This window comes from Lagopus muta, chromosome 5, assembly GCF_023343835.1.
Source record: "Lagopus muta isolate bLagMut1 chromosome 5, bLagMut1 primary, whole genome shotgun sequence".
NCBI classification, from domain to species: domain Eukaryota; kingdom Metazoa; phylum Chordata; class Aves; order Galliformes; family Phasianidae; genus Lagopus; species Lagopus muta.
Genome location: NC_064437.1, coordinates 16,280,732 through 16,305,170, shown reverse-complemented (window position 1 = coordinate 16,305,170; position 24,439 = coordinate 16,280,732). Strand labels below are relative to the sequence as shown.

At 38.8% G+C, this 24,439-nt stretch overlaps 1 protein-coding gene across 6 annotated transcripts in view; it reads left to right on the top strand.

Annotated features, from left to right (window-relative positions):
• The window catches only part of ARHGAP29 (Rho GTPase activating protein 29), a 49,512-nt gene that overhangs the window by 9,358 nt on the left and 15,715 nt on the right, over positions 1 to 24,439 (top strand). For 5 of the 6 annotated variants that reach the window (XM_048945235.1, XM_048945236.1, XM_048945232.1 and 2 more), the window contains 3 exons: positions 14,511 to 14,654; positions 23,071 to 23,167; positions 23,512 to 23,584. In XM_048945235.1, the coding sequence (XP_048801192.1) occupies positions 14,511 to 14,654; positions 23,071 to 23,167; positions 23,512 to 23,584 (314 nt within the window). Of the gene's footprint in view, positions 1 to 14,510; positions 14,655 to 20,653; positions 21,091 to 23,070; positions 23,168 to 23,511; positions 23,585 to 24,439 lie in introns of those variants that run through there. The other variant, XM_048945237.1, reaches the window with a different exon arrangement.

Here is a 24,439-nt window from a genome sequence, read left to right as displayed (position 1 = left end):
TGTAGGCGGCAAATCAGTCAGTTGGTTTTCACTCTGAGCTTCAGGCGTGTTTGAATTGTACTGTCATCATTTAGGCTTGCCTTTGAAACTTGCTTTCTGTATGCGAAAACATAAATAGTTCCAGGCTTTCTGACCTGGAGATTTCTTATTACACCCTCTTATATGTTCCATAGTAATCACTGCTGGATAGTAATTCTGCCAGTCTGAAATTGACGCTGTTCTTTGACAAATGCGAATGACTTTTAAGGTAAGAGATGTAAAGGATATAAATAGAGATAAGAGCAAAGTAAATACTTCGCTAAACTTCTTGTTTAATAAGTTAGGAATTATTCTAAGAACTTAATGCCATTAGTAGTGACCTATTTTAACAGCTCTGATGCTTTTTTGTCGCATAACTTGGAGGAAAAAATAAGTAGCCAGGACTGCCGATGTCCTTCTTGAGCATAGCTTGGAGGACCACAACGCTCCAGGGACCAGTTGTTCTCCCAGGTTTCCATTCCCTTCCACTGCTGTGCTCCTCTGGCGCCTGGGGAGCAGAGCCTGGTACCCTGGCTGCGAGTTCTGCCCCTGTACGGTGCCGGCTTGCTCGACTCCATTCGTTTCTGTGAGGAGGATAGAATTCGGCACTCTAGAGACTTCGGTTCGCGCTGTGACATCGGTGTGAAGGCAGGCCCGCAGCGAGCCCGCGTGGCTTAGCAGAACAGAGGGGACAAGCGGCAGCTACGGACCGCGCTGTTCCCGAGGAGCGGCGCTCCCGGCGCAGCACAGCGAGCTGCCCCTGCCCCGGCTGCGCCCTCAGCGCTGTTCCGCCCCTTCTGCCGGCGACGCTTGGGCTTCGGTGGCTGAGCCGGGGGAGCTGTGCATTGTCTTCTGCTTCGTAGGCTCGTGCTGCTAGAACATTGCTGAATTAATATGCTGTTTCCAACGCTCAGAACAAGGGAAGGAGAAACAACTCGAAGTTCAAGCGAAGCCGCGCCCCGCAGAGTCCAAGCGAAGCTACGTGCTAAAGGCGGGTTGCTGACAGCGGATACTGAGGGCAGTTTCCCCCGTCCCAGGCCCTGCAGCCCGCGGTTACTGTTTGACTTGGCGGCAGGAGGTTCCGCCGCAGCGCGCCCTGCCCCCGCCGCATAGCCCGCATTCCTCGGAACAACGCGCGCTTGTTGCCGGCGGGGCCGGGGGCGGGCGGGGAGCTGTCAGGCCTCGCTGCTTAGCGGAGGAGAACGCCGCATCTTTGCAGGGAGAACGTCGGCATTTTCCATTCTTGTGTTGCTTCGGAAGTGCAAATGTAATCAAAATAAAAGTCCCGTTCTTTCTCCTTTTTGCATTTTGTCGTACAAAGAATTTCAAAATGCTTTATTTGAAGAACCTTAACTTTTCTATTGGTTTGCATTACTTCTCCTTTCTGCAGTGACAGTTAAACTAAGGAAACTGATATGACAAGATGAGTGCAATAAGAGGAGACCAGTGAGGGAGAGAATCAGAAGTCAAGTTTTCCTTTCTGAGTGTAAGTCTGAAGCTGGGCCTTCTAATAACTAAATGTCATCTAATACAGTTAGCAGCTTGCTGGAGGAGCGCGGGATGCTTGGACACAAACCTGCATCTCTCCTGCAACCTGAAGGATGAGATGTGATCCATTGCACTGAAGTCTTCTCTTAACAGCAGTCTGTGTATACCTGTAGGAGCAGCTGTGGGTTTAAGTGTTATAGTGTATCCACAAACGTATTCCATTTCTATAATTACTTTGTGTGAATTTATTCCAGTTGTGATATGAATCAAGAATATCAGTAGCAGCAATTACTGCGTACCTGGTGGCATGGAGTTGCAGGCTGTGACTGCTGCTTCAGTGACCAGAACTCTATGAAAATTTTATAGACCTAACCATCCTGACACTGTTTCTCTGGGACTGTTTCCTATTTGTGTAGTTATGTCCCAGAACTGAAGTGACTTGTTTCTTAACTTCAAGTAAATGTTCATATACTCTGCTAGTTGCAGTGATTTGATTATGTTAGTCTTTAATGTCTGATTAATGAATTGGCATCAGAACTGCATGGTGGGGTTACAGACCTGGTGCAGAGCTGGGACCTCCATCTTCATAGGTGGCTGATTCTCCTTTTTCAATAAAATGAAGGTTTTGTGGGACTCGATCCTTTTTCCTTGAATGTTTCTTTTTAATAGAAGATTGAGTTGACTGAGGTGAGGCTATAGCAAATAACTAGGTTTAGATTCTTGTAGCACATGAAGCAACATATGGCCTTGTGCTATTCTTTGTGCTGTACATTATTTTAGTGTTACATCATATTGCCATGATATTTATACTGCACCTGTAAAAGTTCTGTTAATACTACTTCTCTGTTAGATGTCAGGTGACTGTGATGCCATGTACGTGGCCATGTGTATACTGTGAGCCTTAAAGGGAAAAGAAGGTTCTTTAGAAGGAATAAAGTGTGTATTTTGGGAAGTTTAGAGGAAAGAATAACTTCAGTAATGAAGTCCTAATCCTCTTCTAGTTCTAGAAATCTGAAGTATGTGGAAGACCTACTGAGGAAGTTTGAGCTAAGATGTATTGAAAATCCTGTTGGCTTTGGTTGAATGAATTGCAGGATTGTAGATCAATAATTGGTAAGGAGTATATTTGTAGGAATGAGTGTGTTTTAAGCATGAGTGTGTTCTTTCTCACTCTATGCAAGGTCTTTGGCATCTTCAGCGTTTGGGGCTGAATCTGAGTGCTGTAATATAGGAACCGCTACCAGCAAATAAGCATGGGAAGGAGGCAGTGCTTAATGGATGGTTCCAGATATGTTGTACTTCATCAGATAAGATGAAAGTTGCTTACTTGGAAGTTTAGTAGTGTAAATGATTTGAAGTTGAGCAAAGATGATTTTTGGAAGTGTAAAAGACAGAAGGTGACCATGATAAATATGGCAGTGGTTACGAAGGAGAAATGAACAGTAGGGTTGAGATTGCAGAGGTGTCACAGTAAAGGATCTGTGATATTCATCTTTAAACCCATGTACAGGGGCAAGTTAACAACTTCAGCAAGGAATGGCAAACTCCTTCCATTAGTAGCTGGTTTTAGCTGATAACTAGGCATGAGAAGTGAGCTGAGAACTTAATTGGGAAGTTAGTAATAGAGCTGGGGTATGTAAATAAGTCAGTTTCTTAATAATGAGGGAAGCTTGTTATGCAATATCAAATGCTGTGTGCCCCTGGATGAAAAGTGAAATGCATGGGGCTACTGTGTATGTAGTTGACCAAGTTCTACCTGCTTTTATTATAATTTTCCACTACTGTACCTTTTTTACTGGCTTGTGCGTCCTTTGGTTTGTTTGTTTTTCAGTTAGCACTGGCTAGGTGGAATGACAGCTTCAGAGGTACTGGGGGGTAACAGCTCTGTCAATCCAGAACCATAAACATAAATGTTGTACTGCTTGTTATCTTTCACCTTTCTCTTTTAAGTTATTTATGAAGAAATACTGCTCAATTAAATATGCCTAACAATCTGTGCAGTGGGTCACTGTTGTCGTTTTGAGTCAGACCAGTGCTACTATGACATCAGTTATAACTACAGTGGCAATGTAAGTGTGAAATACTTGATATCAAAACACTGTACTGCACTAGAGATCGGCTGTTCCTAATTCTGGGAAACAGAAAGATTTTGAAAGTATTTTTTCAGGACTCACGTAGCTCATCATTTTGCCTTCACCTGTGCAAGACATAAAGCTAGACTGTACTCTATTGTTGGGTGGTTGTTGCAGCAGCATTTCAGTGCTTGAAGGTCAAACAGTTAATTCTTCATGTTCACCAGTTTTCTAGATAACTGGTGATGGCTGCAATGATGTTTTCTTTTAATCAACAAAATAGGCTGTGATAGTATTCCTCTTCTATATCAGTCCATAATTGTGTTTAAAAGATACTTTAAAAAAAAAAAAATGCACAAAGAAAATTCGCCCCTCGTTTAACACCGCATAATGTCAAAAATCCATAATGACTTTGTGTGGTCTTCTGAAAACTAAGTGGGTGGACAGCAATAAAATGGCTTCTTCAGTCAGTGACTTAAGCTAAAAGGAGAAGCCAAGTAGATAGTATTTTAGACTAAAAGCAAAATGAGCTTGAGGTTAAGGGTTTTTTTGATAATCTCTTGATATGGCTTACCAAAGGCTGGATTTATTTTCTTTTGAATTTGTATTTTAAAAGACTTTCATAGTATCCCTTCTGTAGCAGGTTGATATGGTGAGATCAATCTTCTGGGGATAGTTATTCCTTTTCTTGTTTGTTTTTTTCTCCAGAAATTTGTGTTGAGGAAATTAAGTATTGTTTTGTTGTATTCTTTTTCAGAACTTGAAGCAGTGTACAAGGAATGTAGTTTCTTACGGCACGTTTTCTTTTCCTCACTTTTATTTTATGGGCGAGTTTGACCATAAACTGCTAAGCTCAAGAACTATTCAACTGTAGAAGACAGTAACTGTGATGGATATAATTTTGGTGAAATGTGACTGGCCAGACTTGGGGCAAATGTGCTCATTATGAAGAGTGTAGTGTTACATCTGTTCAACAACTTACGGTTCTGACTTAAATGGGTTCTGGAAGTGTTATAGCATTATCCTCACCTGGTTTTATTCTTTATCTGCTTTCAGATTTTGGGAAGTGATAGAAAGTGTTGCTGGAATGGCCCTGCAATGTGTTCAATCTCATTTGTCAGAAATGGGTAAATAAGGAAACTCAGCAATTTTTATTCCAGTTTGTTTAGTCTTTAAATTGTGTTAATAAAACATTAGTGTATTCTAAGGATTAAACTGCATGGATGAACGTGTCTAGGTTAGTTAATTGGAATCTGAAGGCTGGTAGGATACAAAAGTTGGAGGAATGTGGCATACAGCATATTGAAATGGATTAATGAAAAGCTGCATTGTGGTAGGTTTCTTGAAGGACTTCCCCCACACACAAGTGGGAATTTTATCCATGAGTTTGAATGTGAAATGAATGTGGAGTGATAGCCATGCTGTTGATATCAGTTGGCACATCAACAAAATAAAGAGGTTGTTATCAGTGTAGGCAGTTAAAAGATTTGGATTATTAATATGTATTTTGCATGTGCACGCCATTTATTCTGACATGAAAAGATTTATTTTAAGTCATTTTAGATTTTACAACTTTAATTTCTGATCATTAGTCTTACTTTGACCTATTTGTGTAGTTGAGGACTTACGTAAGTATGAAAAAGTTTTGATTTCTCAGAGGTACGGTATTGGAGCGTAATTAAAATGAGGTAGTTTATTAAGAAAAAGAAAAAAGAGTGGAGATTCAGGGGCTTGGAATACAGTATGAGTATTTCCTTTCCCCAAAAGCTGTGGAGAAGAGTAAAAAGTTATTTCCCTGGGAAATACTTCCCTGGGAAGTGTGTTTCAGTAAAGAAGAGTCTGGATGGCTAGAGAGTAATATATTTTGGTCAGTCTTAAGTAGTGAATGTCAGATTTCAAGAGCTAGATCAATATTAGCATGGTACTCAACAGCTTTTTATGCTAGAACTCTTCCTTGAAACTCTGGACTGACAGGGCATAGTTCTGTGTTCTCATCCAAGAGCAAATTTCCTGCAAAAATGCTAAGCCTGTGCTGTTTCTTCCTCCCTTACCCCAACCTAAAGAAAACTTCTGCCCTTAAAATAATTCCCAATACTAAGTGCTTTTTCACTGTATCCTAAATTTGTAACCAGATATTAAGATGAAATGTAGCAGTTCAGTGATTTATAGGGAACTGATTTGCAAAATATGAAATAATTATGTGCTGATAATGTCTTTGTAGTATAGTAAAGTAATTGTTTTATTTAAAGATACTGTAGCCAATAAGCTGTTAGTGTAAGATATCCATGGATTCTCAATTAATTGGATCTGTGTATTATTTAAAAAAAAAAAAAGCCTCTCCTAGACTTTGCTTTTATGTAAAACATAGTTTTGGCTATTTTTCATGCCTTTCTCATCTCCGTTCCGTATCAAATATCCTTAGATTTTCTTCACTAAACTAATTTATGGAAAATGAACATATTATCAATATTATCAACTATTATTATCAATTATTGGCACTTGCCAGTTTTTGTAGTGGAATCTGGAGCACGTGTTGCCAAAGACTTTGAATTTGGCATAGTGTTTCTTAATGATGCCGAGACAAGAAAAGTTTCTGTGATTGTGATCAACAAAAGTGATAGCAGTTGTCAGTTTGATATTTTGAGAGGTTTGACTACAAGGCAAAAAAAAGAATATAAACCAAATTATAGTTTCAGAACTGCTTTGATTTGTTCTTCCAAATCTGTGAAGAAATGAAAGCATGCAGAACAACAAAAATAGTCAATCAAGCTGCAGAGTTAGAGCTCACTATGAATAGTCAGAAAGATGTTTACCAAGTTTTCAGTTGGCAGAGGTGTCCTTCCAAGGTTTTTACAGTGGTTTCTTAAAAACATCTCATTTTTGGGCATTTTATTAGCTATAGCTAATACTGCTAGTTTCTGCTGAGGTAATTAACATTCACCTTTCTTGGGACAATACTAAGAAGAGGCCTCTTTTTCATCTAAAATTCCAGAGCAGGTTATTTTCTGTGTTGGGTTTCCAGTAGTTTGTGTGTGTTTGTTTTAGAAATTGACCTGTAATAGATACAGTGTTCTAAAAAATCTGTTAGTAGTTATTTTATGATGAGAAGTGGGTGTTTATCTTTGACTCTTGCAAACCAGGTAAATAATGGAAGGTTCATAAGGATAGGTTTTTGGTATGTGTTTTTCTTTCTTTCTTTTTTTTTTTTTTTTTTTTTTTTTTTTTTTTTTTTTTTTTTTTTTTAATGCTTAGGTATGCAGAGCAAAAGAAAATGGCTGAGCAATACCAAGGATGCAATGGGCACTAATGCTGTTTTAATGTGGCCTCCTATCAAGAATGCTACCTACTGTTGTATGCAGATAATGAGTGGTGTGTGGTTCTTGGCTTCAGGCCTACAGGTTTCTATGAAAGCAGGAATCATTGTAGTATGGGATTTGGCTAAAACATTTCATACGCTGTGACTTGAACATGAAACTCAGTGCTATGAAATTTAGACCTTTCATTTTGCACCAAATTTGTGAAACTACAAATTAAAGATTTTTTCTTTTAAATTCACCCAGTCTTTAATCTTATATCCAGTGCAGTAATAATGGTTTCATTTTACAATTAAAACTTAATAAACTGGTTGTAGTCGAAGATCCTTTTTGAAAGCAGAAATATAGCAGGCTCAAAAGCAAGGAAGAATTAAACAGCCCCTTTATAATTGCCCTGACAAAAGAAAAAAGAAAATACAGTGTGGATGACTTAATTTTCTTTAACACTACAACTTGTTCTTGTAGATTTTGTTAACTTTTGAAGGATTTGGAGCTATACGCTTTGAGTCATGTGTTTCATTCTGTGTAAAATGGCTGCTTCTGTCCATCTTATCACGTCTGATGTTGGTTTGCACAACACAAAGGAGGCATCATTACTGCAGAAGATGTGGCTTCTTAAATAATAATAAAGAAGAATAAATAATACCTAATCTGGCTAGAAGAGTGAGGCAGTTTAAAAATGCCCAAGTGGGTCTGGGTGCATGACAGTATTTATTGTGCCTGCTAGAGCACAGAGTACAAAGTTTGTGCTCCTTTCATGGTTTTGTGCCAGCTCTACCAATGGTCTGCGTCAGTTGTGAGAAGACAGACAGATGATTTGGCATGAAGCAGGAGGTGCCTTCATGCGGTGTCTAATGATTAACACGTTGCCATTTTGAACAACCTCAGTCCAGTTGATAACTGACCAGCACTCTGTACCATGTGGCAATATGTTTTCTGCTGCAAAACCCAAAGGGTTGTCTGTTTGCAGTCCCTGCTGGCCTGTTTCTTGGTGTTGAAGTGTTAAGTAATTAGTTTATAATAAAGCATTATAAATGAGACTGAGGTGTAATGACTTTACTTTTTTTAAGTGCCATTGGCAGCTTCTAGCCTTGTTAGAGATTTTAATAATACAAAAAATATTCTGGAACTTCTTGAGCTTGCTTTTCAATTATTTGAAATATTTCATTCTTCCATATCTGCAGCACGTTTGTACAACCAAGTGAAGGAATAAATGATAACTAAGGTTACTGTCAATCTTCTCCCAAACTGTGACACCCAACAATAAAATATCTACCGAATAAATAAGATTTGTTTTGTACAATTAATGGCAGTCATATTTAGCCCCTATGTATACTGCTTTATAAAAGCTTCCCTGAGACTGGACCAAAAAGCACCGACGAAGGTTAGCCACGTGTAAGATCACACCGTGGTATGAAACACTCTCTAACTATGTGTTTTAATTTAGTTCTTATGGGACTCTGATAGTGATCTCTGTCAGATCAGACAAATAGGGATAGGGCAGACTGTCAGTTATGTTAGTGGGGTTAAGGTGGTGGATGAAGGTCGAAAATAAAACAACAGGTAGATCTGAGAGGGTCTCCCCAAGTGAATGGTTTGGTGGCTTCACAGAGTTAACTGCAGTGCGATTGTTTTGCTTACTTTGTGATGCTCATTGGAAAGTCACATCATCAGGTCAGAACTGAGTGCTGCCAGTTTCCTAGTGCACAGTATGGGTGTCAATGAAGCTGGAATTTAAAGTTGTTGTCTTTGGGTTAGCTTCATTTCAGTGCTGATTTTTTTTCAACCTTGGTGACATAATGACTGATACAAGTTAATCTTCCTCAGAAGCATAATGGAAACAATGTAATATACCTTGATCATTGATGCTAAAAATGAGATTGGTAAATAAGACGTAGCTTTTAGCCAAGGTTCTGTGCTCGCAGATTGAAATGTTGATTACTCAAGCTGATTCCATCTGAATCCTTCTAAGATCAAAAGAGATGAGGAGCTGACTGTTCACATCCCGTAAGATGAAACTTTAATAAGTTCTAGATCCAGATATTTGGATATCAGAGAAGTTGCTTCCTACTTTGCATAATTATTTTCACCATCCTGGAATGCTACTCTAGCTTTTTTACCTTCTCTTGAAGGAGAGAAGATGCAGAGTGTAACTGGCTGCCTACATGGATTGTAGACATTGGATGGTGGGGGATAACTTTGCTGGCATTATCAAGTGGTAATGTTCTAGGGGAAGAAGTTATAAGCAGAATGGTGCGTGCATCTTCTATGTGGGTCTAAATAGCTATGTAGGGTGTATGATGGCTGTGCAGGAGAAAAAGCATTGTTAGTCCATATTTCAACTTTTCTTGGCAAAAATTTGTTGAAATAAACAGCTTCAGAAACGTTTGGGCTAACAATGAGTCGGGACAGACAAAGGAATACCAGCCAACTGACACAGCAGTGCTTTTCCTGACTGCATGTGTTGTAATCAGCCCTGGCTTGGCAGAGAGGGTGGCTGGCATTGACAATCTTGATGAGCAAACTTTTATTTTGTTTTGGATGAACAAAATCCTTAGCTGTAAGGCCATTATTGCTTGCTAGTATGTTTGTTTGGTTTTGTATTTTTTGTTTTCTGTTTTTTAAAGGACTTCCCTTTGAGAAATACCTGAAATGAAAGAAAAAAGATAGTTTGCGATTTTATTTTTTTTACACCAGAAGTAGGTGTTTCAGTCACCACATCATATGACTGCTGCATTGAGCAGTGAGATGTGATGATAGGCCAATGTGCCACTGAGAAGGAAGCCTGCCAGCCTTAGTGAGCCAGCTGCTTTGCTGTATCGTTCTTGTGCATCTTTGTTTTTTTTTTCCTGCAGATGAAGAGTTAAGGTCTTGATGTAAATTTTCTCTTTTTTTTTTGTCCTCTTTATTTGCTTCTCTTACATGGCATGCTTTCCTTGTGGTTGCCTTTACATTTTTGAGTAAGCTTGTTTTCTGCTGAAGTAAATGATGGTTTAAACCCTGATGAAAGAAGGTTTGTAGACAAGCTTATTAAGCTCTTTCAAGCCCTTATTTATTTTCTTTTTTCCCCCTCTCCGCTTTCAGGAGCTCTTTTCTTCCAAGGGAAAAAGGGCTGGCTGGTTCTTTCTGGAGGTTCCAAGAGGCTCATATCTGAAGCAAGCATCTGGACCTGTGTGTCCTCTGTGCTGAGGAACCACTGGGGAAGTCACATTCCTGTGGTCCAGAGCACGATTAGCCTTCCACAGTGCTGCAATCTTTATCACTAAGCTTGAGAACCACAGATAGATATTTTAAACTTGATATAGCATCAATAGGTGGAGGAATTTCCTGCTTGACTGCATGTAGATAAATGAACTCATACAGTGCAACAGGAGGGAACAAAAGAAAAACTGAAAGTAAATACTGATTTATTTATTTATTGTGACTGCTTAAGTCAGAGTGCGCTGCTGCAGGAGCCTGTTGGAGACTCGTTTCCTCATGCATTCTTCCCACTGAACTGTTTTGCTCTAGGGTTGGTTTGGTCTCTGAGCCGTATTGAAACTGTTTCTGTTAAGTTGGTATATTTAGATTCTGCAAGTACCTGAAGCTCATAAATCTGCCACAAACAGGAAACCCCTCTGTTAGCATCTGTTTGGTCAGTATCAGCTCCTGAATGCGGGGTCACTGTAGTTCCTGATGGCTTCTGCCCTCCCTACTTGTGTTGCAGTCTGTTTGTCTTTGGGAGGTAGAGAAACAGTGTTTGAGATACTTTGTAAACAAATAGTGATGGAAAACAAAGCAATCTCAGCTGGGTGTAGCCAGAGTTCTGCTTTTGAGAGTAAATAACTAACCTCATACTTGAATGCGTTATTTTAGCAATAGTGTTCTCTGGGACATGTAATTCAACTCAGCAGCTGTTTTTCAACATGCATTTTCCTTTGAAACTGAGTGCTTCTGTTTCAGAGTGTGTCCTTTATGCTATTTTTTTCTCTCTGCCTTCTCTCTCTCCCGTTTTTTGGCTTTTGTTTTTCCCCAGCTCTACTTGTTTAAGAGGGTAATATCAAATGTTAACACTAAGAAACTGCATCCTGATATCAGATATATTTTAATTAGCCTGCCATATGACTTTTCTGTAAGGAGCCTTGAGAGTCTGTTCCTATCCTGTAATGACAAGCTTGTATTTGTGCATTGTACTGAACTCTGCAGAACTGCTTGTTCAGTTTCTGACATGCCCATGATGCACTCCTTCCCGAGGGTAGACTGGAACCAAACTGTAGGCTGGCTCAACTGCATTCTAACCTTGTTTCCCCGTCCCGTACTTGTTAGGGAACAAGAAATTTGCCCACCATGTCACCAAGAGGATCTGGTTATGGGATACATATGTGGGTATTCCAGATCCCATCATCAGGAACTGTTTTCTCTCCATCCACAAGTGGGCACACCCCCATCAGAAGACAAGGGGTGCCTCCATCTTGTCTGCAAAAGAGACTTGGTTCTGGTTGGGTGGTGTACTTGTGCAGACAGTCTCTGCAGCTGATCCTTATGCTCCTCAGGTGAGAACTGTGTGCCTTCTAGATAGATAGAGTCAGGTAATAGGGGAAGATTGTGGTATATAGCTTCAAATGCCTCCAAATCAGCTTTTCTTTCACAGTCCTGCCAATCTAAATTATTAATCACCGAGGAGGGATTCTGGAAGGTTTGTCTGTGTCCAAAGATTTGAAAGAAGAGATGAGATGCTACCTATACAGACAACGTTTCGTAACTTTAGTCACTGAACTTGTTTCTTAACTAACTAAATGGAATTGCCTATCTTTATCCAATATCCACTTACCTGAAAATAGCACATTACTAGAATTTTCAGGTATGTTTTTTGTGTTGTAGGTTCCTGTTGAGGTTTCTGGGCACCAGTACAGCACTGCTATCTTTCTCTTTTTCCATTACCTTTGGCTGGAGTTACTCAGTACTCCAGACAGCATTTATTGTTGCTTTGATGGGACTACAACTGAACCTTTGATGGATTAAAGACCAAAGGGACCATTATAATCATCTGTAATGATGAACTTCTCCAAGTATTTGAAGGTGACAGTGGCAGTGCTGGTTCAGACTAAAGCTTTGTTTAACTCAGTGTCCGAGCTCTGACCACTGCCAAAAGTGAATAGCTAGAGAAAAGTATAAAAAAAACCAAAACAAAAAACAGAAGCAACCACAAAGCAAAGTTGGACATGTATAATACTTTTGTCATCCTCTGAATGCTTTCTTCGTAGGGAAGTTCTTGAGCTGGTGCAGGTTACGTTGTTTCTGTACAATGCTTAGTAGCTCAGCAAACAGAGAAGAAGAGTAAAATGAGATTGCAGAGGTAGGTTCAGAAGGAACTTGACAAATCTGAAGACAGTAGGTCTGTAAGCAGTTACTGAAGCGCCCAGGAAACATGGTGCAATAGCTGTGGGTTCAGGGGATTCTGAGGCAGCTGTACTGCAGAAAACAGGCAGTCTTGGCTAGTCTCCTGAGCCGTATCACCCACTGCTTCATTGGGCACAGCCTAATTGGACCCCAGCATGATCCAATAAAGCATATCTCACTTGTAACCCGAGGGGACACTCAGAAGAGCTTATCTACTCTGTCCTAGTTTCCATGCAACCTTCTATCACTGTTGTGTTTTGATGAGAAGTTGCACAGGTCTCTTATGTGAGAATCACCTTTTTTTTTTTGTTTGTTTTTTGTTTTTTGTTCTGAATCTAGCATTTACTCCATTTAATTAACTGAAGTGTTTATTTTTAACTGACAGGTGGTAAGGAGTTGAATTTATCCACTATTTTCACACCTTTCTTGATTTTATTTATTTAATTTGGCAGACTTCTTGCAGGCTCCCTGTAAGTCATCTCTTCTCCAAAGTCCTAGCATCTGCTTCTGTGACTTAGGGTGGGAAGTTTGCAGCCTGGTTTTCTGCATTAAATTTCAAACCTTGAGCCTTTGCATCAGTGTGTTTGTTGTAAATTGCCTCTGTTATGTGTATGTACAGATTTCTAGCCACATTTAGTGCCAGCCTCTTGATGATTTTTGCTGTTGTTGTGTTTCTGTTGTCAGTCAAAAGTTATGGAATGTGTGCTTGTAAACAAAGATTAAAGCTACTGCTGCGTTTGATGAGTTACACAGAGCTTTCTTAAACTCCGGTTATATAAGATGGGTTTTTCTTGACTTCTGTATATCCTGTTAAGGATATGGAGCTTCCTACTCTTGTCCAGCAGGAAAAAGCACACAAAGTGCCAGTGAATGGTAGATAATATTTTTGCTTTAGTCCACTTCCTGAGTCAAGGTTCTTTCTTTGACAATGTGTAAGCTATCCCAAGTTGAAAAAAAATCTTCTTGTATTTGACATCTAGGGAGATAAAAACTGGAGCACAATAGTCTTTATGGGACTTACTTCTGGGAACTTTTGTACTGGATATAATGCTGTATTATTTGTTTGTAGCCTTCCCACCTACACACATGGCAGTAGTGATACACCATACTGACATGTCATGTTGTAGTTCATTGATTATTTTTTTTTTAGAAAGAAATAGGTACTTTTCATCCAAATGTAATGTCTTAGTCTGAATAAAATGACTCAAAATTGAAACTGAAATCTGAAAACGCTGGCTCTATTGGCACTATATGAAATTGTCTGTATTGACTTATTTGTTATAATGCCCACAGACAACACAGAAATGCCATTCCTTTTTCTCTATGGGGAAGTGAGTCAGCTTGTACTAGATCCTCTTTTTCTTTTTCATAAGCTAGAGTTTGAAAGCTTTTTACCACAACTTGCAACACAGCACTCTGATGCATGTGAAACTTAAATTATGTGCACCAACACCTCTTCTGCAGCAGAAAGGAAGAGTTTGTGGCTAAACCTGTGCAATGTATGCAGCAAGAATTTTTTTTTTTTTTTTTTGAAGAGGGATAAGAGCTTGGAGGCACAAAGCAAGAGAAATATGATGTAGAAAAGCACGGATGTAGCACTGTATGAGTGCTTACATGAAAATTTTTCTAGTTTAGGCCTAATTCTACAGAATTAGTTAGGTGTTAAGGTGGTTTTTGTTTGTTTTTAATCAGTATTAACATGCTTAAAGAAAGACCTTTAGAGAACTAGGAATGTATGGTAAAAATGCTTAAGATTTAATTGACATGAGTTAAATGCAAAAAACCCAACACTTACCAAAAATCTTGAATTCTATGAATATGCAGAGGTGGTACTGAATTTTGTATCAAGTTAGGAAAAATCTAATATGCAATCCAAATCTACTTTTGGATCTACTTGTCTGAATCTACGTATTTATTGGACTGGTGATCAACAAAAATGACATAGAATGGTTTAATTCAGAAACCTGACAATATTGGTGTATGATCCCTAAGGTTGTGGGGTTTCTTTTCTATTTTTAAGTTATTCTTGCTTGTCTTATTTGGAGAAATGACTTCTTGCCGTGATGCATGTCATTTACATGTAAACTGTTGGCAAATGCTAGTATCTTTTTTTAAATTTGCTTGTTCTAAGCAGGCCCAGCTTCTACATGCCCTATTTTGTTGTGCTGAATACTAGCAAAGTGGTTTTTAAACTCATCGATTTGCTGTTTTTAATGTAGTTTCTTCTTTATTTCTTCAGAAAACCAAGATGGACTGCATCATGTTGTACATGAACGCTTGGGAGAGTTGCTGCGTGTTTTAAAAGCAGTGATAAATAAACACCAGACTCTAAACTCAGTTGATATTCTTAGCGCTGCAGGAACAGTTATTGCAAAAGTAAAAGGTAAGGAAGTTTTTATTTTCAAACTTGGGAAAATTTTAGTGAGTCACTTGACTGGCTGTGTCTTGGAGTTGTAGGGAGGGGTTCCATTTATACAGAAGTTTTTTTTAATAGTGCAATAGTGCAACGTACCTTTTCAAAGTGAAATTTAATATTGAAAAGCTTATGTTGCTGTAACAAAATCCTGTTTATAAGAAGCTATCTGCAAAACCACACTGAGTTCTATAAACACAAGCTTTTGATCTAGATCTTTACCTCTCTATCTCAGGATAATGTTATAGAACTATAAACCTTGGGTTTATCTGCATAGAGATTGTCTTTTTTGTCTTTGTTTAGTTCTGTGAATTTGTAGGGATGGTGTTAGATTTATATAAAATGAAGAAATATTTGAGTGAACAGTCAAAATCTGAGTAGTCCTAATGCTTTTTTCATAGATTCCTTCAAATAGATCATAAGCATGGTTAAGGTATAAACAAAAAAGGGGCTTGGAGGCATGTATGTAAGTATTTTCTGTTGCTGGCCTTTACTGTTGCAGGTGTTTGCGTCTCAGACAAATACAAATTGTGGAGAACACAGTCCAGTCCAATAAATCATAGCTGTTTCTTTTTTGTGTAACCTTTGATTGTAGCTCTTGCTTTTCTGGAGTAAGGCCAGTATTCCTGTGGAATAAATGGTTTCTTCCATGTGGCCTGAGTAATGCTTTGAGAAGGGTTAAATGTACAGCACCTCTTGCCTGTCTTAAATCATGTGGAATATCTTTTGTAAGAGAAACCTAGCTTAAGTTTTCTCCTTGTTCTAGGTTCCTTCTCGTTTCCTAGTTGCTTTAGCGCGCTCAAATACACTGCCAATTCAGTGAACACAACTCTACAGCCACCTTAGATAAGCTGTTTTCAAGCTTAACTTCTGTGTCTTCCTCTTGTTTTGAATTCTAATCAATTTCTTCAGCATATTTGCAGCTTTCTGAACCTGGCATCAGGCATGTTTCTTATCCTTGCGCACTCTGTTCCATCACTGAGTTTCAATAGCATTAGTCCTTGCTTAGCTGTATTGGTGCTTCTGTGCATCTATTTCTTCCTGGTTTGACGAATGGCTGCCCTGAATAGTTATTTTATGATTCAATCTTTTCTCTGGATGATGAGTAGAAAAAATAACTTCTGCTAAGCTGCTTTTTGGTAACACAGATACTAAAAACACTTCTTCTCATGCTGAGCAGGTTCTATACTTCAAATAAAGAAATAGCTACAAACATTTATTATGTGTTAGTGTGTTCACTTACTGTTAATATGTTGAGTTTGTCAGGAGCTATAGTCATGGAGGACTGTGTGATTTCATAGATGGAAAGAAAAACTACTGTTAGAAAAACAAGGGGGCATGGTTTTAAACTGAGGCATGGAAGGTTTAGGTTAGATATTAGGAGGAAGTTTTTCACACAGAGGGTGGTGACGCACTGGAACAGGTTGCCCAAGGAGGCTGTGGATGCCCCAACCCTGGAGGCATTGAAGGCCTGGCTGTAGCTCACTTGGGCTTTCTTAAGTATGAATGTCTTGTATGATGACAAGCCTCAGGAAAAAAAAGCGTGGTAGGAAATGTTTTTGCTACAGTTGGTCTTTGTCCTTGAGCTGGAATTGAAAGCAAGTTTTGACTTGTTTTCCCCTTGTTTATATTATTTATTTGAATAATTTTTCATAGGCAGTGATTTGACAGTGAAAATCTAATTTTGAGATACCTCCTAAGTGATTGCATGGTGCACAGTGCTAATCTGACACAAATGTGTTCTTTCACTTAGGCTAAATAAATAGGTATATGGTGTTATCTGATGAACTAATACACTGTGGTATGAAATTACTATTAGTAGAATTCTAAGTAGTTTCTCATGGAGTTATTCATCTGTTTTATAAGCAGTGTACATTCAATTGGCCTGGAGTTTAGAGGCTGACTTCAATGGTCTGATTATTCTTTGGCTAAGCAGACATAAACTTACTCTGTGGTGAATTCTTCTGGTTCAGTGCTGTGTGACCTGGCACTGTGGAATTCCCGAGTTAATTGTCAAGGAAACAGCTTCAGGGGAAACTGAAGTCCATGGTTTCAGTCAGCGCTGCCTCAGTATTCGTAGCCTTTGATACAGATTGTACTTTTATATATTTATATATATATATATGTATTTATATATCCTCACATCTAGTGGTAGAAATGGAGAGTTACATGGCTTCAGCTCTATCAGTAACTTCAGTCTTCTCTGAGAACAGCAAAACTTGCTGTATGAAAAAGGACTACCTCCCTCATAGCATCATCTGTAGCAAGTAAATGTAAGTTTGTCTTCAGTACATGTTTGGTTTTTACAACTGGTTTTTGTGAATACTGTATTACTCCATTTTTGTATTCAAAATGAGGTAAGCTGGTACTGAGGAAGTAAAATACAGCATGTTGTGGTGAATAGTGATTGTATCAGACCTTGTGTTTGCGTACAGTGGCCTGTCAGTAACACACAAGCTTGCAGATTTTTCAACTATGGTTATTTCACTAGAAGTAATGTTCCTTTTGAATAAACAGGAAGTTACAAGAATGTGAGACTCAGTTGGTTAGAAATAGTATCCTTTTTCCTGTGTCTTCTTAGGCTGTGTTAATGTGACATTATGAAATAAATTCATCTGGATAATCTGCTTCTTGTTACTGGAGGACAGAACTATAAAAAGATATGGAAGCACCCTGGAGTCAGATTTATGACTAGGAAGTTTAACCTGCAATGGAAAAATCTCTGATGTTTATTTAGGGAACTATGAAATAGCAATGGCCTGGAATTTACGCAGATTTTTTTTCCCCTCTTCAGAAATAGGAACATGATTGTTTTAGATTCTAGAAACTTGTCTGAGAACCTCTGCAGAATGCCAGGTTTTCAAATCTAGTTTGTATTTGGAGCTTCATCTAGGGTCAACTGATGATTTTAGCAAATAACTGCCTTCACTCTGAATGAGTACCTTTAGAAACTGTGAGAAGACTAGAGGATCTGGCTCGTGATGCATTCTCTTAAGTCTGACAAGTTGCACTATGATTTAGATGTAGTGTCCTGTGCAGACATACCACCCCTTTAAACTATTGCAAGTGGGAATGTTTCAAGTATTAGTAAAAATTAGAGTACTTGTGCCTCCTCATTCGAAGCTGTCTCAGTCATGTTTCAGGTACTCCACTGGGAATGGCATGAATGTGCTGGAGTTGCAGGATTCTGCTTTGATTCGTTATGTTTGCAGTTCTGTTCTTTTGCTGTCTAATGCTTTTTCTTTTAAATTGAAGGAAAAACTAGCTATAGCTTGTTACCTTAATCTTGATACAGAGATTGAAGTTTGGCAGAACAAGTAATGTTAGATATGACTATTTTAAACTGAGCTTGTAGGAAAATATGGAGGGAGAAAAAGCCACTTGATTTCTCTGACTGTACCTTTAATTGAATACAATAGTAGAGTTGGATGAGCGTTGCAAAGATAAGTCCAACTGCCTGATCACTTCAAGGCAAGTAAAAACTTAATGCATGTTATTGAGGGCATTATACAAATGCTTCTTGAATACTGGCAGGCATGGGGCAGCCCATCAGCCACTCTCTAGGAAGCTTGTTCCAGTTAGTAGCATTTTCCAGCTCAGTATTGTCAGCAAACTTGCTAAGGAAACATGCAACTGCTGTGTCGAGGCTATTGATTAAAAACATTGAACAGAACAGACCTGTTGAACAAGAATTGAGCCATGGGGAACACAACTAGTGACCTACCAGAGCCATAGGTAGCCCTGTTCACTACAACCCTTTGAGCTCTGCCCCATCTCCCAGCATAGCTTGTGCCTGTTCATCTCTGGTTTGGACAATTTGTCTGAAAGGCTACTGTGAGGGATTATATCAAAGGCCTTACTAAAATCCAGAAAGATCACATCCTCTGCCTTCTCTTCCTTTGCTAAGTAACCTTGCTGTAGTAGAATATCAAATCACTAAGACAGGATTTGTCTTTCCTCAGTCTGTGTTTACTATGCCTGATTAATTATTTAAATGCCTTTCAATAGCACCCAGAGTAATCTCTCTAACTTCTCAAGGACAGAGGTTAGGCTAACAAGTCTGTGGTTTCCTGAGTCTTGTGCTCTTCTTGTAGAGATTGGTATAGCATTGGCTGACTTCCAGTCAGCAGGGTGCTCTCCGGGCTCCCAAGACCTGTGGTAAATTGTTGAGATGGGTCCAGCTTTGTAACATCTGCTAACTCTCTCAGTGCTCTGGGATGAATCCTGCCAGGTGCTGTAAACTTTTAGCTAATACAGGTTGGACATTATTTGATTCACTATGTCTCCCTGCTTGGACTGTGCTCCTCATCCATGCTTGCTTGTGTGTTTTCTGAATGTGTCTTTTTAAATCACATCTCAGTCTGGAAGAATGGAGACCCTCTGAAGCTTCTTACTTGGGACCTGTTCAGACTCCTGTTTCTGGAAGTTACTTTCCAGTCTGGCACACAGTCATAGTTATTTTCCCACTTGGTATCCTTAAACAGTTGAGGGCCACAAGCAACACAAAATGTGTGGTTCTCATGATCACACGCTGAATTCAAGGCTGCAGTGTTCTTTTGCTCTAAGTTCCACCTTTTGATTTAGTTGAATTACTAGAATAGAAAAAGATTTCTAGTAAGGCTGAAAATTGTGCTTACTAGAAATTCCTGCTGATGTTTTTCTTGTATCAGTTCTGCGTCTGCTATATACTTACAGTAAGGTGAAATAATTTCAATTTGGTTTATCTGTGGTGTAAATTCATGACAAAATTCATTATGGTGTGAGTAGGAAACAGTTCCTAAAACTTACATTGTAGTGAGCTAGTGGAGAGGTTGCCAGTACAGGTTGGTGGAATTGTATGGCACAGAGCCATAGGACTGGGGTGCTTGGTCAGCCTGCTGTTGCACCATTGTTGTGAGATCCCATGAATCCTATTTTCCTTTTTCCAGTTGGCATTTTATTGCTCTTTACTCCTGATTTTTTGTTCATGGTTTCTAAAGTTGTTTTTAAAGTACAGAATAATAACAAGCATTAAAGTACTTGCCATTTTGGAGGACATTGGGTGTTTTTGTTTTGGTTGTTTTCATTTGAGTGGTGTTTGTTTTTGAAACAGTTCTGAAGGGTTCTTGAAAGTGTTTGGGAGTTGAAGGAAAGAAAAACAGGTTGCATAGATGGTCAGATCCAACAAGTCAGCTTATCGGCTTTGTGCTTAAAAGGCAGCTAGTGAAGTATGGATTGAGGTTATATTCCTGTTGGGGGAAGTGGCACCCCATCAGCCTGTCAGATGTGAGAAAACCGACCAGCAGAGAGCAAGTTATTCACTCTGTACTTGAGGTATCCTGGCTGTGCTCGCCTCTGGCAGGGAAGTGGTGCTGCTTGCAGACCTGCACGAGTCTCTGGGGAAGGGGAGGAAGCGAGGGAGCTCTTGTTGGCTCTGTGTCCCCTGGGCCCTTGGGCTGTGTCATCCTTGTACTAGCAGGGGGACAGGAGGGCACTGTACACTGTGGTCACAGAAAGTTCTCTAAGAGTTGTCTTTTAAAGGCTCTGGCTGCGCTTTAGTCTTGATGCTCAACAGTGTCCTTGCTGAGTCTCCAAAGCGTTGTGCGGGTGTCCTTGGGCACTGTGCCATCTCCTGGGATTGCAGCTTCCTGAAGTCCCATGGTGACTGCTGGTTCTGCAGCACATTCTGTGATTGATTCAGAAAGTTTTGATGGCATGACCCACAAGTTAAAACTCAGCAGTATTGGACAGCATTCTGATGAGGATACCTCAGTCTGAACATGATTTTGCTAGTTCTGCAAATACAGATCCACTTCAATGCAAGTCAGGTTTGCGTTTCAGGTACTGGCTTCCTGTTCTTAATGTACTGCTACCCAATGATTTTTCTAAGTTCATCATGTGCCATCTGAAGTCTTACTTTAAAGCGTTGCTGTGTTGCATACCCGCTTTGAAATGCGTAGAACTATAGATAGATAGCTGTCATTTCCAGACATGGCAGTATTACTATAGTTCATTGTTGTCAGTAGCTATTGTGTGCAGTCAGGATGTCCTGGGGAAAGAGCGTGCTTGGTTTAAAGTTGATGTTAAGTACATCAGCATTCCAGCAGTTATAAGCGAGAAGAAAGCTGTTTGTATTCAATTGAATTGGAGATTGGACTAATTTTTGGAGGGGGAGGGGAGATGTGATGATTCTGAAAAAAAATTTCAGTTTTTTTAATTTGCTTTTTGATGGATCCTGAAAAGAAAGAGTTTCTCTAGTAGACAACATGTATAGCTTAACAAAACGCTTCCTGGAACAGGAAGGCAGAGTGAAACAGGCGGCATTTCTTTAGGGAGAGTTTATCTGTATTAATGTCTCCTTAGCAAAGTGAAAGAGTTGCTCTTGTCTGAAGATTCTGCAGCTAATGGATATAGGAATGTTGCAGAGGTAAGTGCTCTGAACATACAGTTGGTTTTTATCGGTTCTTTTAATTTTGAAGCAATTTGCGCGTCATGCTGGCACTCAAATGATTTTTCCAGTCATTAGTTGCTGTTAATCAATAGATCTCATAATAGCAGTTGCTGCTTACTGACTTGGAATGTGAAGTTGAGGTTTATTAGCAGTGTTATCTCTGAAAAGTCGAGGCTTTGAACTAACCTGATTTTTTTTTTTTTTTTTTTTTTAAACCACTGGTATTTACAAAGTTGTCCAGAAATTGTTCTCTGTGGAGCTTTATTTAGTCTCCTTTTGAACAAATTTCCAGGGACTTCTATGTAATCATGAAATGTAGCAGAGCAGTGAGGAGGTGGGAGAAGCATTTATGTAGCAGTGAACTGTGGCTATGAAGACAGTTAACATTTTTGTAGTGCGTTTTGTATTGCTGTAGGCTTGTTACAACACATTTTTCCAGGTCTGCAAGTAATTGTGGAAATAGCCCAAAAGACAAATACTGTTTTCTGTAATAGCTTTGTACTGAAATGGTTGTTATAAAGTTGTTCAGACCTGTCGGCATACTGTATAAAAAGAAATGGATTCAATTCTGTTAATTCACTGGTTAAAAACTTTTCCTTTCACAAAGGAAATCTAATGGGGAGCAGATTGCTGAGCATTCTTTGTTACCCATTAGTGTTTAGGCACCTGGCAGGAAGCTTGAATGCTCTTTAAGATTAAAGTCTATTAATTAAATTTGTTGAGAAAACGTCTGTAGAATGGCCAATGTTTAAAAGTGAATTAATTTCTCCTACTTTTAGCAGTCATTATGATCCATTATTTGCAAAGTAGTACTTGAAATGTAGGAAGGATAAATTAATAGTCACAGGTCTTTGAAGGAGGAATGAATAAAAATAAAAATGATGAAAAGCTTTATGTGCCAACATGGTATCTCTGAAAAATAAGATAATAATTACTGTACTTTAGCAATACAGATGATGAAGAATATTGTTATTTAAATAAAATTAAGCTTTTGAACATAACTCCTAATGTAGAATTTTGTCCCGAAGTAAAACAGAATTCCATCTAGAAGACTCTGCTTTTGCTCAAAGGGGCGTGCTTGACTTCTATTCAAAAATTCCTGTGGCCAATGATTTAGAAATTGAGTTTTTTGTCTTCTGCATTCTTCCTTCTTCCCCTTGTCTGGCAGTTCTGTTAATAGAAAGTCTGAATGAATCACTCTTCTCATCCCCATATTATTCCAGTTGGTTATGGAAGCCTGTTCCAGGGTCACTTCTAATTGTCTGAATACTGTTCTTGGTCACCAGTTCATTTAGTTTGTACACAAATTTTCCCTTTCCTATTTAGGAACAATGATAGCTCTGCTGCCTTTCTTCTCACTTTTAGCAGCCTGAAGGGGTTTTGCCAGATGATGAAGCAGCAGTTGAAGTTTTTGCGAAGGACATTACCTTTTGGTAGCTTTTTGTTTATCGATGCTCAAGTCAGAAGTCCTGTGTTCTGGGCATGCACAGGACTCATACAGCCTGGGAAGGGGACTTTCGAACTATTGCTGCTCTTCTGAAATTTCTACCCAGAAAAGGAGACAAGCAGTCGCTCAAACATTTTGCCTTTTTTTTGCGAGTTGCTCTATGGTGTTGCTGCTGCTGTGATTTGATGCTTGATAGTAAATGTTTTTAATGTTTTTATCTTCCCCTGATGTCGCCATCATGTTTTCACAAAAAGCTGCTGTTTAATGGGGAGATGCAGGATGTGAGAAAGTAATCAGTTTGCATTGTGGAAATCGTGTTTGTATCACAAATGCCATCTGGATGGTGTTTGTTTCTTTCCTATAGAGTTTAAGTTTTTTTTTCTGAACAATCTTTAAAAATACAGTAAAAATATAATATTGCCTGTTTACTTTGTGTATGAATTTGTTGTCAGGCGTGGTGAACTTGCTTGGCTCCACCTCTCACCCTTTGGTTTTGATTTTTTCCTTAGCGGTGAACTTCAAAGAAGTTAATGAAGAAAACAAAAGAGAACTCTTCAGTGAAGTATTTTCTTCCATTGAAACATTGGCATTCACATTTGGAAACGTGTAAGTTGGAATTCAGGAGTTTTAAGTGTTCAGTGGAGCTGAATCAAATTAAGACTAAACCACGAACCCTTTTATTTTCTTTTAGACAAATATTGTCTGATACATTAACTTATATTAACCTTATCTATAATATTTCTACTGCTTTGCCATGATGTTAGTGTTTCTTCTTTACAAGGAAAGCAATGGTATGAAATGATGGTATGAAATTGCAAGGAATTCAAAACTACTTCCAAAAATGTTTTTGCAAAGCTTCCAAAGAATATTTGAGACTATCTGAATTTTTGTTCTCACTGATCTGAAACTAGGGTAAGTAAAGAAGTAACAGCTCTTTGTCTTTCTGGTAGTATTTCAGACTTCCTTATGGGAGATGTAGACAATGGCTCGTCGCTGGGACTTCCTGTATCTCGGAGAAGCCGGGTAGGCTAACCACATTCTATTGGAGTGTGAAATCATATCTTTTAAAGGAAACCTTCATTTTCCCTGAAACTCTGTGTGCTGTATGGCTGGGACATTTTGAGTCCTCTGAATGTTAAAATTAAACCAGTGGGTGGGGGAGGGGGGCGAAGTCCTCAGAATTTCAGGTACACAAATGTATTCTAAGTTCTTAATGTTGATGATGATTCAACTGGACTAGCATTCAAATATTAGAATTAACAACCCGCTTGTAAGCATATTTGAGATTTTTAAGAAGTAAATAGTTTACACAGTATACTTAATTAAGTAAATGATTTGCATGCAGGAGTAGTTGAATTATATATATCTAATCTAGAAGTTAAACTGGGGTTTGATGACCTCTTTTTGGCTATTAAAGACAATTATTCTTTACAAAGTAACCTATTGTTCTTCCAGAGCCCAGTCCCTACCATAGTTGTTTCAACAATTCACTAAGAAAGCTAAAAATAGCAGTGTCAGCTTACAGGTAGTCAAATGAAAACATTAGGGTTTTGAACTGCCTTGTAAACAGACACTCAGAAGGCAAGATTTAAAAAAATAAAATTATATTCAGAATTTTTGCTAATCTAGAATCAGATTTTCAGGTAAATAATTCGAATCATTACTTTAGAATGAAAGTATATTAATAATTGGTGCATATGACAAATGAAGCTGTAGCAAGGTGAAAAATCACAGATTGTTGCCTTACAAAGATTTTACTTTGAGCAACTTGATCATAGCAACGCAGTGCAGTTTACAGCTGAGAAACAGACATTTACATTTTCACTGTGCTTGATAATGCATGAGAGAAAGATGGATGATCATAAAATGTCTTCTAAG